The following is a 13,211-nucleotide window of genomic DNA, read 5'->3' on the forward strand; positions in this document are numbered from 1 at the left end:
TTCTGTTTCCTACAACCACAGCAGAAGCATGGTTCATCATCTAGTCTAATACATAGTTCTGCTACTGTCACCAATACAGGCCCCAGTAGCCTAGTTCCTACCAGTGGAGGCATTTCAGAGGAGGACCAATTTCATACAAATAAAAATAGTGAAACATTTAAAAAGGTATCCTTTTTGGATAAAACTATAAATATAGTCAGAGCACCAAATAATTGATTAAAACACACTGTTTTGCAATGAAGGTCTACAGTAGCCTCAACAGCACTCTGTAGGGTAGCACCATGGTGTAGCCGCAGGACAACTAGTTACTGTCCTCCTCTAGGTGCAATGACTTCAATACAAAACTTAGGAGGCTCGTGGCTCCTCACCCCCTTCCATAGACTTACACAGTAATTATACGTCATCCAACCGATCACAGCTCTTGCAGCAGCATGAACTGACATGTTGTCCACCCAATCAAAGGATCAGAAAATGAATCTAGTACTGAAAGCATAAGCTACAGATAGCTAGCACTGCAGTGCAAAAAATGTGGTGAGTAGTTTACTGAAAGAGAGAGAAAGACAATAGTTGAACAGTTTTGAACAAATTCATTTCTTCAAAAATTAAGAAGCAAGAGAGCGAGAGCGAGCTATATTTCATATTTTTTCACTTACAGTGGGAAAAAAAGTATTTAGTCAGCCACCATTGTGCAAGTTCTCCCACTTAAAAGATGAGAGGCCTGTAATTTTCATCATAGGTACACATCAACTATGACAGACAAAATGAGGAAAAAAAATCCAGAAAATCACATTGTAGGATTTTAATGAATTGATTTGCAAATTATGGTGGAAAATAAGTATTTGGTCAATAACAAAAGTTTCTCAATACTTTGTTATATACCCTTTGTTGGCAATGACACAGGTCAAACGTTTTCTGTAAGTCTTCACAAGGTTTTCACACACTGTTGCTGGTATTTTGGCCCATTCCTCCATGCAGATCTCCCCTAGAGCAGTGATGTTTTGGGGCTGTCGCTGGGCAACACGGACTTTCAACTCCCTCCAAAGATTTTCTATGGGGTTGAGATCTGGAGACTGGCTAGGCCACTCCAGGACCTTGAAATGCTTCTTACGAAGCCACTCCTTCGTTGCCCGGGCGGTGTGTTTGGGATCATTGTCATGCTGAAAGACCCAGCCACATTTCATATTCAATGCCCTTGCTGATGGAAGGAGGTTTTCACTCAAAATCTCACGATACATGGCCCCATTCATTCTTTCCTTTACACGGATCAGTCGTCCTGGTCCCTTTGCAGAAAAACAGCCCCAAAGCATGATGTTTTCACCCCCATGCTTCACAGTAGGTATGGTGTTCTTTGGATGCAACTCAGCATTCTTTGTCCTCCAAACACGACGAGTTGAGTTTTTACCAAAAAGTTCTATTTTGGTTTCATCTGACCATATGACATTCTCCCAATCCTCTTCTGGAACATCCAAATGCACTCTAGCAAACTTCAGACGGGCCTGGACATGTACTGGCTTAAGCAGGGGGACACGTCTGTCACTGCAGTATTTGAGTCCCTGGCGGCGTAGTGTGTTACTGATGGTAGGCTTTGTTACTTTGGTCCCAGCTCTCTGCAGGTCATTCACTAGGTCCCCCCGTGTGGTTCTGAGATTTTTGCTCACCGTTCTTGTGATCATTTTGACCCCACGGGGTGAGATCTTGCGTGGAGCCCCAGATCGAGGGAGATTATCAGTGGTCTTGTATGTCTTCCATTTCCTAATAATTGCTCCCACAGTTGATTTCTTCAAACCAAGCTGCTTACCTATTGCAGATTCAGTCTTCCCAGCCTGGTGCAGGTCTACAATTTTGTTTCTGGTGTCCTTTGACAGCTCTTTGGTCTTGGCCATAGTGTGACTGTTTGAGGTTGTGGACAGGTGTCTTTTATACTGATAACAAGTTCAAACAGGTGCCATTAATACAGGTAACGAGTGGAGGACAGAGGAGCCTCTTAAAGAAGAAGTTACAGGTCTGTGAGAGCCAGAAATCTTGCTTGTTTGTAGGTGACCAAATACTTATTTTCCACCATAATTTGCAAATAAATTCATAAAAAATCCTACAATGTGATTTTCTGGATTTTTCCCCCTCATTTTGTCTGTCATAGTTGACGTGTACCTATGATGAAAATTACAGGCCTCTCTCATCTTTTTAAGTGGGAGAACTTGCACAATTGGTGGCTGACTAAATACTTTTTTCCCCCACTGTAGCTAGCGAATGCAGCTAACTAATTTAGCCTATTCAAACACCCGGCTCAAACAGTGAGGGATGCTATCTTACCTAGCTGGCTATCCAACACTGGAACTCTTCCAAGTCAAGGTAACCTTTTGGTTTTATTAATTTATTGCCACCGGGGCCTGCCGGTGTAACTGTTAAACTGCTTGCTAACTGTACTGCATGATTGTAGCGGGTTTACTAACACGTTAGTTCTAGTAGCTATGTTAACTTGACGTTAGCTAATATGGTGAGAACGATGTAGGCTGTGTGTAGTGGTTAGCGGTTATGATATGAAGGTTTGGCTTGGAAAGTTTTTTCCGCCTGATCACAGACAGCTGATGTGTTGTGTACAAGTCACTTGGCTCTGTCATATCCTCACATGGCCTCTCCTATCATTGCTACGCAGACGACACACAACTAATCTTCTCCTTTCCCCCTTCTGATAACCAGGTGGCGAATCGCATCTCTGCATGTCTGGCAGACATATCAGTGTGGATGATGGATCACCACCTCAAGCTGAACCTCGGTAAGACGGAGCTGCTCTTCCTCCCGGGGAAGGACTGCCTGTTCCATGATCTCGCCATCACGATTGACAACTCTGTTGTGTCCTCCTCCCAGAGTGCAAAGAGCCTTGGCGTGACCCTGGACAACACCCTGTCGTTCTCCGCTAACATCAAGGCGGTGACCCGATCCTGTAGGTTCATGCTCTACAACATTCGGAGAGTACGACCCTGCCTCACACAGGAAGCGACACAGGTCCTAATCCAGGCACTTGTCATCTCCCGTCTGGATAACTGCAACTCGCTGTTGGCTGGGCTCCCTGCCTGTGCCATTAAACCCCTACAACTCATCCAGAATGCCGCAGTCCGTCTGGTGTTCAACCTTCCCAAGTTCTCTCACGTCACCCCGCTCCTCCGCACACTCCACTGGCTTCCAGTTGAAGCTCGCATCTGCTACAAGACCATGGTGCTTGCCTACGGAGCTGTGAGGGGAACGGCACCTCCTTACCTTCAGGCTCTGATCAGTCCCTACACCCAAACGAGGGCATTGCGTTCATCCACCTCTGGCCTCCCTACCTCTGCGGAAGCACAGTTCCCGCTCAGCCCAGTCAAAACTGTTCGCTGCTCTGGCACCCCAATGGTGGAACAAGCTCCCTCACGACGCCAGGACAGCGGAGTCACTCACCACCTTCCGGAGACACTTGAAACCCCACCTCTTTAAGGAATACCTGGGATAGGATAAAGTAATCCTTCTACCCCCCCTTATCCCACCCCAAAGAAAGAAAAAAACATATTGTAAAGTGGTTATCCCACTGGCTATAAGGTGAATGCACCAATTTGTAAGTCGCTCTGGATAAGAGCGTCTGCTAAATGACGTAAACGTAAGTCCATAAGCGAAGGGAAAAGGTGAGAGGAGAGCGTGTAGATGCAAGAAGGAATTATCCAATGATCAAAGGGATCATGCTGTTTGTATGTGGTTGCTATGAAAGTGAACTGTGTTTGCGTGTGATCAGGGGTGTATTCATTCCGCCGATTGTGTTGAAAGACTTTTCTTAAACTGAAGCAAATGGAACGAAACGGGGATAAACATACCTGAATTTGTCCAATAGAAACTCTTGTTTGTAACTGTTGGACCAATGATTACACCCTAGATCAGCAAGATGCAGGCAAGATTGTGCAAGGCGATATTGAATGTGTCAATGTCTGTCACCTTGATTAGTCAAATTTCTATCGACCTGTGCACCTACGCTGTAAACTTTAATTCACAGGCTAGGTTGTACCAACCTCATGATGGGTATAGGGAAAATTTTAGAATCATGTAGTAACCTAAACCTATCGATGTTACATTGAGCTGCGTGAATGGAATATGAATGACAGTAATCCAATATGCTGTACTAGAAATAAGGCAATGCGCGTTAAAAAAAGAATCGTCCTCCCTCATCTTAAACGTCACTGCCGCCACTGGTTCCTACTACTTTCTGTTTGTAGATCTGAAGGACTGGATGGGTGACCGCAATATGGTGGAAGCTCCCCTCTACACACTTGAAGACTAAGTAATTTACGGTTGAGCTGACACAGTGTTTACCATGAAAGTAATCCCTGCAAACGTCGGGCAAATGCCTTTGAAAGCCGCTTTGTCGTCTGTATATTGACCTGTGCTATTGCGAGGTTCGGACTGAATCCCGGCCTAGGACCCATCACCATGACGAAGATCACGGTAGAGACACTTAAGAAACAAGGACTAGGAAAACGGTAGGGCCAGTAATGAAGAAAGGATTAGATAGACAGGGGACACTGTTTTCAGACAAAGCACATTGCTTCTTCTCTTTTTCTCAGCATACCTTTCCTCCTCCTTGCGTTTCTCCTCCTCCTCCTTCTCTCTGCGTTTCTGCTCCTCCCTCTGTCTCTCCAGCTCCTGTATTCTCAGTCGTTCCTGCTGGCGTCTCTTCAGAGCCACGTCACTCAGGTGCTTACTGGTGTCAAAGGTCACCTGACAGACAGACAAAGACAGACAGTTAGCTGAGTGGGTCACCTGATTAGAGTTGGGGTAGGACTGCAGAGTGCACTAGTGACACTCTGGTCACCTGACAAAAAGACAGACAGACATGCTACTCTCCTCCTTCCACCCCCTCTCTCCTCATCCCCTCCCTTCATTCTCTTCATTTGGGTTGAGAGGCTTTGACCCCCATGGATTAGACACTCAGCTCTCTCTCCTCATTTCTACCTACACCCCTCCCTCTTTCTCTCCATCCTCTTCTCCCTCTTCATTAAGGCAGTATGGCTTAGTTCTGGATTAGGGACCAGGTCTCTGGTTTAGCCCAGTGATCCTTGGAATGATAATACAGCCCTGACTTTCATTTCACTAAAAGGCCTTAAACCTGTTGCCCTACACAAGCCTTTCTGTACTGACTCTAACCCTCTCTCTAAACAGCCCTTCTCATTAACTAACACACAACAGGACAATCCCCTCAACCCTAACCCAAATCTAACACAGCCTTACCCTCCTCTCTCTTCTATTGGGGTTTCATCCCTCTTAGTGTGTTTATATACACTGAGTGTACAAAACATTAAGAACACATGCTCTTTACACGATATAGACTGACCAGGTGAAAGCTATGATCCCTTATTGATGTCACCTGTTAAATCCACTTCAATCAGTGTAGATGAAGGGGAGGAGACAGTTTAAATAATGATTTTTAAGCCTTTTGAGACATGGACTCTGTATGTGTGCCATTCAGAGGGTGAATGGGCAATATAAATTATTTAAGTGCCTTTGAACGAGGTATGGTAGTAGGTGCCAGGCACACCGGTTTGTGTCAAGAACTACAAAGCTGCTGGGTTTTTTACGCTCAAAAGTTTGTGTGTATCAAGAATGCTTTCGACACCATGAGTCCATGCCCTGAAGAATTGAGGCTGTTCTGAGGGCAAAAGGGGGGATGCAATGCAATATTAGTAAGGTCTTCTTAATGTTTTGTACACACAGTGTATGCGTGTGCCTGTAGTGTGGCTAGTGAGCGTAGTTCAATACCTTGATGTTGCAGGCTACAGCTTTGCCGTCCTCTCCTTTGTACATGAGCTTCATGCCTCTCAGTGTGTCCATGGCCTTGGCGAAGCCATCGTACTCCTGGTACTGGACGTAAGCCTCAAAGTTAAGATGGCCACCGAAGGTGAAGGTGTTGAAGTTCTTATCCAGTGTCTCCTCTCTGTACGGGTCCAGCATTGGGATGTCCACGTGACGCACCGGACCAAAACCCTGGGAGGAGATGTACGGTTAGGGGGTGTGCGTGTTAGGGTTAGTGGGGGTGTGTTAGGGTGATTGATTGACCAATCGATGGTGGATTGAGTGATTGATTGCTAGGTATATGGTGCGTCCCTCCCTACCTGGAAGATGGCCTGCAGGGCGGTCTCGGAGGGCCGGTCGGGGGGTCCGTCAGGCAGGATAAACCAGCGGCAGGGCAGGCCCTCCAGGTGGATGGTGTCTGGCCTCTCCCCTGGAACAGTATCGTTCATGTCCTTGGCGTCACGGAAGAACGAGTCCCAGTCGTAACGTGTTGGGAAGTCCATCTTATTCTCTACCGCACGCACCTGGACACCCCACAGACCAGGGAGAAATTATTCATTATTATCAGTTGATTGGGAGAAAGAGAGTTCTGTTTTGCAAGAACCTGGGGAAGGCAGTCTGTCACAAAAAATACAGATTGTTACACTTTACATTTCCCCCTTACATTTTCAGGCCTACATAACATTAGCTCAGCTACCTTGAGTATGTCAGTGAAGCCGCTGAGTTTGATGCTCTTCCCGTCCAGTTTGGCCAGCAGGATCTTCACAACCCCTCTGTTCTCCACCTCGCCCTCAAAGCGAATGAAGTCCATGGTGCTCTTAGAGATCCTGGGGAGAGACAGAGGTGGGACGTTTACCTCTCCATACAATTCATATATCAGTACCAGAAAATATTGATACCAGGCAACCCATTGGCCGTATTATCAGTATTGTCATGGTTTTACTGTTGGTTATTGTAGAGTTATTAGCTTGGCTATTGCTATAACGACACACATAAAAAATATGTGACCTATGACTATAACAGTATGAATGTGTTTGTATGGATAGGGGCAATTCCATGGTAACAGGGTGATGCTGAGACTAAAATGTTTCACTTTAAAATGTATTTCAAATAAAAACCAATGGTTGCAAAGTTAAACAAACCATACAACTCCATGACCAATTAATAATTTTAACAGTTTCCTTGAAGAACAGTGCAGATGCAAAGTTTGGTAACAGAATGACGGCACAAACAGCACAAACCGTCATTCTGTTACATCTGAACTGTTCTTCAAGTAAATGTGTTTTTGTAACATTTTCATTGGAAATTGTTAAAAGACGTCCTTGTGCATAGAGTTGTATGGTTTGTTTCGCAATCATTGGTTTATGTTTGAGTCTCAGCATCACTTATTGTGGAATTGCCCATAGGGCCCATGCCTACCTGAGGGCAGAAAACTGTTCAGGAGCTACCATGGCCTTCACCCTCTCCATCACCTCCCAGTTAGAGATGCTCTTCCCAGGCAGCTTCAGCTGGGGCAGTGCCACACTCACCTGAAAGAGAAATCATACAATACATAGCACTGTATTACATGCTCACCTGGAAGTCAAATACGTTAAGTTGGAGATGCTCATTTAACTACTTCAGGTCCAAGTGTATGTGACAGTGTGTGTGTGTATCACTCACAGTCATCTTGGCGATGGGTTTCAGGAACAGGTTGTACTCCTGACACAGACACACCGCCTCAGTGGTGTCATGGACGATGGTGGTCATCATGACACCTGACTACAGAGAGCTGAGGGATGAAGAGAGAGGGGAGTGAGAGAGAGGGGGGAGTATGAGTAGGGTGGGGAGTGTGAGTGGGGAGTGTGAGTGGGGGGGGGGGGGGGGGGGGGGGAATAGTGAGATAGTCAAGGAGATCAGTGTGGTAAATGTGTAGATGTGCTGTGTCTTTCATATACTAGTAGCCTACTACCACTGGATACCTGGCTGGCCAGCCAAATAACTATAATTCATGCATAAACTGCCAATGAATGGATTTATCTTGCTAGCTACTGTAACGTTAGTTAATATTATTTATTTTTAAACATTAGCCATGATATTGGCATCTTTAATCGAGTCGCTAGAAAGCAGACATCACTGTGACACATTTGCTAGCAAACTAGCTAAATCTCCGATATGTAGCTAGCTAAGCACTGAAACTAAAAACCAAAAGATAGCTAGCCGACTAGCTGCTAACGTTACGACTGAGTGGTTTCAGATAGTTAGCATAGCAGCTACAGTAGCTGGCTAACGGTAACCAATGCGGCCCAGCACTTTTATCCTCAAAACAAACACTGAAATAGTTTACAGTTAGTGACGTAAATACACCAACCTGTTTCACCAGCTGCTAAATATATGTACTTTATGTTGTTTGCATGTGTCAAAACTAGAATATGTTCACAAGACGTCAGTTAACTGCAGTGTTCTGCACAACAAATGTAGCTACAGGCGGAAACTTTCGAGTTGAGTGAACTTTGAACTTACCATAGACATCCGAAGGTCCTTTTTACTGTAGAATAAAACATTTAGCGCCACCTTGCAACGATTCCTGAAGCGCATTTGCGCATACCTTAATGATTTACTAACGAAATTAAGAAATATTTTGATTGAATATGTAACATATTACATTTCTTCATTAAAAAAAATACATAATCGTGCACGGATAAATTGCAAATTGTCAACAACAAAAAATGGTATCAAAAGTATCCACTAGAAAGCAGCAACTGTCAACATTTGCCACCGTCATGATTACATTTTGACAAAATATAATATTGGCAAATACACTTTTCCTGTAGTCTTTCTAAGATTTCTGCAAATGGAAACCTACAGCTTGAGTAGGCATGAGAGTAGGGTGAGTAGAGTGAGCACCCCAATAGAGTGAAGTACAGTGCGCAGCCCCCAGCTCTCTGTTTCCTCTCTCATCCCTCTCATTGATTCAGCGGTGCTATAGAGAGCTAGAGCCCCGGGCAGTAATGTTGGCACAGTTTCCCTGAAAAGATGTGGAGGAATTTACATAATAGGCATTATTCCCCTCAGTGTGTATGTAGGTCAGGCAGGCAGCCATGAGGCCCTGGCAGCACTCACCCTGCTCTGCTCTGCTGTGCACCCTGCTCTGTCATCATCACAGATAAACTGAACATCAGTCATTTCTTTACAAGAAGAGAAATTGGTAAACTTCTTTGCGGGGGCAAATCAGTACTAAACTCCCTTCAGTACAGATTAGGGACAGTGCTTGACTTGGACAGGAGCTCACCGGAGCTGAGTACCGGCACCTCAAATGTTCTACTGCTTGAGCTCCTGTTCCTCTTATAGAATATTAGCTCAAAAGTATTGTGGAGCTCTTGCACCTAAATATAAACAGTACCGGCACACAAAATGAGTACCGGAACCTATTTCAGTCCAAGTCAAGCACTGATTAGGGATGCGAGGGCGGAGAAGAGAGAAGAGGGAGGAGAGGAAAGAGAATAGAGACACACATCATGAACATAACAGGTGCCGACTGGGAGTTGACTGTGAACAGTAACAGGTGCATAGCAGTTCCATCCAACAGCCTGTACACCTGCAGAGTAATGAATACTAGATGAACCTCAACTGTCTATAGCCAATCAGAGAGCATCAATAATTCAACCACACCACAGAGGACCTATCACTACGTTTCAGCATTAGTCTCATATAGACATTCAATATCTATAACAATACCTCTGTGTAAAGTAATTGTATAGTTCTGCTTTGACTACAAAAACACACAGACGTCAGATGTATTAAAACAGTTATTGCTTTATTTCCCCAATAAGTTTCAAAGTGAAAAGAAGGGGCACTATGAAAGGAGAGGAGAAACATTCAAGTGTATAATACATATACAGTGGCTCAGAACTGGAGTGGTATCAGACAGACAGACAGACAGACAGAGACAGAGAGACAGACAGACAGACAGACAGACAGACAGAGAGAGAGAGAGAGAGAGAGAGAGAGAGAGAGAGACAGAGAGAGAGAGAGAGAGAATACATAATATGACATTTGAAATGTCTTTATTCTTTTGGAACTTCTGAGTGTAATATTAACTTTTAATATTTATTGTTTATTTCACTTTTGTTTACTATCTACTTCACTTGCTTTGGCAATGTTAACATACGTTTCCCATGCCAATAAAGCCCTTACATTGAATTGAATTGAATAAAATTGAATTGAGAGAGAGAGAGAGAGAGAGAGAGAGAGAGAGAGAGAGAGAGAGAGAGAGAGAGAGAGAGAGAGAGAAAAAAAACACAGACAGACACAGACAGACAGACAGGCAGTGCACAGCATCTTTGCATTCATCCAACATTAGGAAAAGTGACATCAGGTGCCCAGCAGTCAGACTGCTAGAGTCTAGCAACAGGCTGGTCTGTACAATATGTAGTATTTATCTATAGTATGCAAGGGAAATGACGACATCTAAACTGCAACATATGAGTGAGGAGCTTCAGCCCAACACTATGATGATCATGCTGGAGAATTTGAGGGTGTGTCCAAAAACATTTGAAATATTAACAGTCATTTATTGTGAGCAAATATAGGTAAACATATTTAGGGACATTTGTTCCTGTCATGAGGTGAGGTGTATGTGTGGTGGAAGTCAGGCGCAGGACACCGAGGCTCAGTCCAACAGAGTTTACTCAAAATTTCCAAAAGGAAACGGAAAACAAACGACCTCAATAAACAAGAGGCGAGCATTTACGCAAAATGCGTAAAACACAAAAAATGCAAACAAGAAACAAAACACGCAGCAAAACGACAGGCGAACAACAACACACAATCCTACCAAGCAAAAGGACGGAACTTATAGGACAGGTGATGAATACACAATAGGACACAGGTGTGACAGACAGACAAAAGCAATCACACACAGAAACATAGATCGGTGGCAGCTAGTACTCCGGGGACGGCGACCGCCGACGCCTGCTCGTACCAGGAGGGGGAGCAGCCTCGGCAGAATCCGTGACAGTACCCCCCCCTTGACGCGCGGCTCCAGCCGTGCGCCGACCCCGGCCTCGGGGACGGCCAGGAGGACGCGGACCCGGGCGCGTGGGATGCCCACGGTGGAAATCAGTCAGGAGGGATGGATCGAGGATGTCCCTCCTGGGCACCCAGCACCGTTCCTCCGGACCGTACCCCTCCCACTCCACGAGATACTGGAGACCACTCATCCGGCGCCTCGAGTCCAAGATGGTCCGGACTCTGTACGCCGGGGCCCCCTCGATGTCCAAAGGGGGCGGAGGGGTCTCTCCTATCTCATTATCCTGGAGTGGACCAGCTACCACCGGCCTGAGAAGAGACACATGGAACGAGGGGTTAATATTTTTGTACTCTATAGGCAGTTGTAACCTGTAACACACCTCGTTCAACCTTCTCAGGACTTTAAAGGGCCCCACAAACCGCCGACCCAGCTTCCGGCAGGGCAGGCGGAGGGGCAGGTTTCGAGTCGAGAGCCAGACTCGATCTCCCGGTGCGTACACCGGCCCCTCACTGCGGTGGCGATCGGCGCTCGCCTTTTGTTGACGGATGGCACGCTGCAGATGGACATGGGCAGCGTCCCACGTCTCCTCCGAGCGCCGAATCCACTCGTCCACCGCAGGGGCCTCGGTCTGGCTCTCGTGCCACGGTGCCAGGACCGGCTGATACCCTAAAATACACTGGAAAGGTGTTAATCCGGTGGAGGAGTGGCGGAGAGAGTTCTGGGCCATCTCTGCCCAGGGGATATACCTCGACCACTCCTCCGGCCGGCCCCGGCAATAGGACCTCAAAAACCTACCCACATCCTGGTTCACACGTTCAACCTGCCCATTGCTCTCTGGGTGGTACCCCGAGGTAAGGCTAACCGAGACCCCCAGGCGTTCCATGAAAGCCCCCCAGACTCTGGAGGTGAACTGGGGACCTCGGTCGGACACAATATCCTCGGGGACCCCATAGTGCCGGAACACGTGGGTAAAGAGGGCCTCGGCGGTCTGTAGGGCAGTAGGGAGACCCGGCAGTGGGAGGAGACGACAGGCCTTAGAAAACCGATCCACAACGACCAAAATGGTGGTATTACCCTGGGAAGGGGGTAGATCGGTCACAAAATCTACCGAGAGGTGGGACCATGGTCGTTGTGGAACGGGCAGAGGATGTAACTTACCTCTGGGCAAATGTCTAGGTGCCTTACACTGGGCACATACCGAGCAGGAGGAGACATAAACCCTCACATCCCTGGCTAACGTTGGCCACCAGTATTTTACGCTAAGGCAGTGCACCGTCCGACCAATACCAGGATGTCCAGAGGAGGGTGATGTATGAGCCCAAGAAATAAGCCGATCACGAACCTCGAGCGGAACGTACGTCCGCCCCACAGGACACTCGGGGGGAGTAGGGTCGGTACGCAGCGCCCGCTCGATTTCCGCATCGACCTCCCATACTACCGGAGCCACCAGACAAGACTCCGGCAGTATGGAAATAGGCTCAATGGACCTCTCCTCTGTGTCATACTGCCGGGACAGGGCGTCTGCCTTACCGTTCTGGGACCCAGGGATGTATGTGATCTTAAAAACAAACCGGGTCAGGAACATGTTCCACCTAGCCTGACGAGGGTTCAATCTCCTAGCTGCCCGGATGTACACCAGGTTACGGTGATCAGTCAGAATGAGGAAAGGGTGTTGAGCCCCCTCAAGCCAATGCCTCCACACCTTTAGGGCCTGGACTACAGCTAACAGCTCCCTGTCCCCAACGTCATAATTGCGCTCCGCCGAGCTGAGCTTCTTAGAGTAGAATGCACAGGGGCGGAGCTTAGGTGGCGTGCCGGACCGTTGTGACAGGACTGCCCCAATACCGGTCTCGGACGCGTCCACCTCTACTTGGAAAGGCAAAGAGGGGTCCGGATGCGCCAGCACCGGGGCCGAGACGAACAGGTTCTTCAGCTTGACAAATGCCCTGTCCGCCTCAGCTGACCACTGCAAGCGCACCGGACCCCCCTTTAGCAGGGACGTAATGGGAACTGCAACCTGTCCAAAGCCCCGGATAAACCTCCGGTAGTAATTAGCAAAACCCAAGAACCGCTGCACCTCTTTTACGGTGGTTGGAGTTTGCCAATTACGCACAGCCGATACCCGATCTACCTCTATCTCCACGCCAGACGCGGACAACCGATAACCCAAAAAGGAGACGGACTCCTGGAAGAACAGGCATTTCTCTGCCTTGACATACAAGTCATGCTCCAACAGTCGTCTCAATACTCGGCGCACCTGGGCTACATGCTCGGCTCGTGTAGAAGAGTACACCAGGATGTCGTCGATGTAAACTACTACACCCTGCCCATGCATGTCCCGGAAAATCTCATCAACAAAGGATTGGAAGACTGAAGGAGCATTCATTAACCC

At 47.0% G+C, this 13,211-nt stretch overlaps 1 protein-coding gene across 2 annotated transcripts; it reads right to left on the bottom strand.

Moving 5' to 3' along the window:
• Positions 1-426: 426 nt before the first annotated feature.
• LOC311143351 (A-kinase anchor protein 17A-like) lies at positions 427-8,295 on the bottom strand. Of its 2 annotated transcripts, XM_084179193.1 has the most exons (8): positions 8,159-8,247; positions 7,471-7,579; positions 7,228-7,337; positions 6,506-6,635; positions 6,129-6,332; positions 5,776-6,000; positions 4,589-4,737; positions 427-543 (listed from the first exon to the last, which is right to left on the bottom strand). In XM_084179193.1, the coding sequence occupies exons 2-8, from the start codon at positions 7,558-7,560 to the stop codon at positions 507-509; spliced, it is 945 nt and encodes a 314-aa protein (XP_084035319.1). In that variant the 5' UTR covers positions 7,561-7,579; positions 8,159-8,247; the 3' UTR covers positions 427-506. The 2 variants fall into 2 exon arrangements, with proteins under 2 accessions (XP_084035319.1, XP_084035318.1); XM_084179192.1 differs by lacking the exon at positions 427-543 and having other exon boundaries at positions 4,454-4,737; positions 8,159-8,295.
• Between the last annotated feature and the right edge of the window lie 4,916 nt (positions 8,296-13,211).

This window comes from Coregonus lavaretus, assembly GCF_964263955.1.
Source record: "Coregonus lavaretus genome assembly, chromosome: 16".
Taxonomy (NCBI): Eukaryota; Metazoa; Chordata; class Actinopteri; order Salmoniformes; family Salmonidae; genus Coregonus; species Coregonus lavaretus.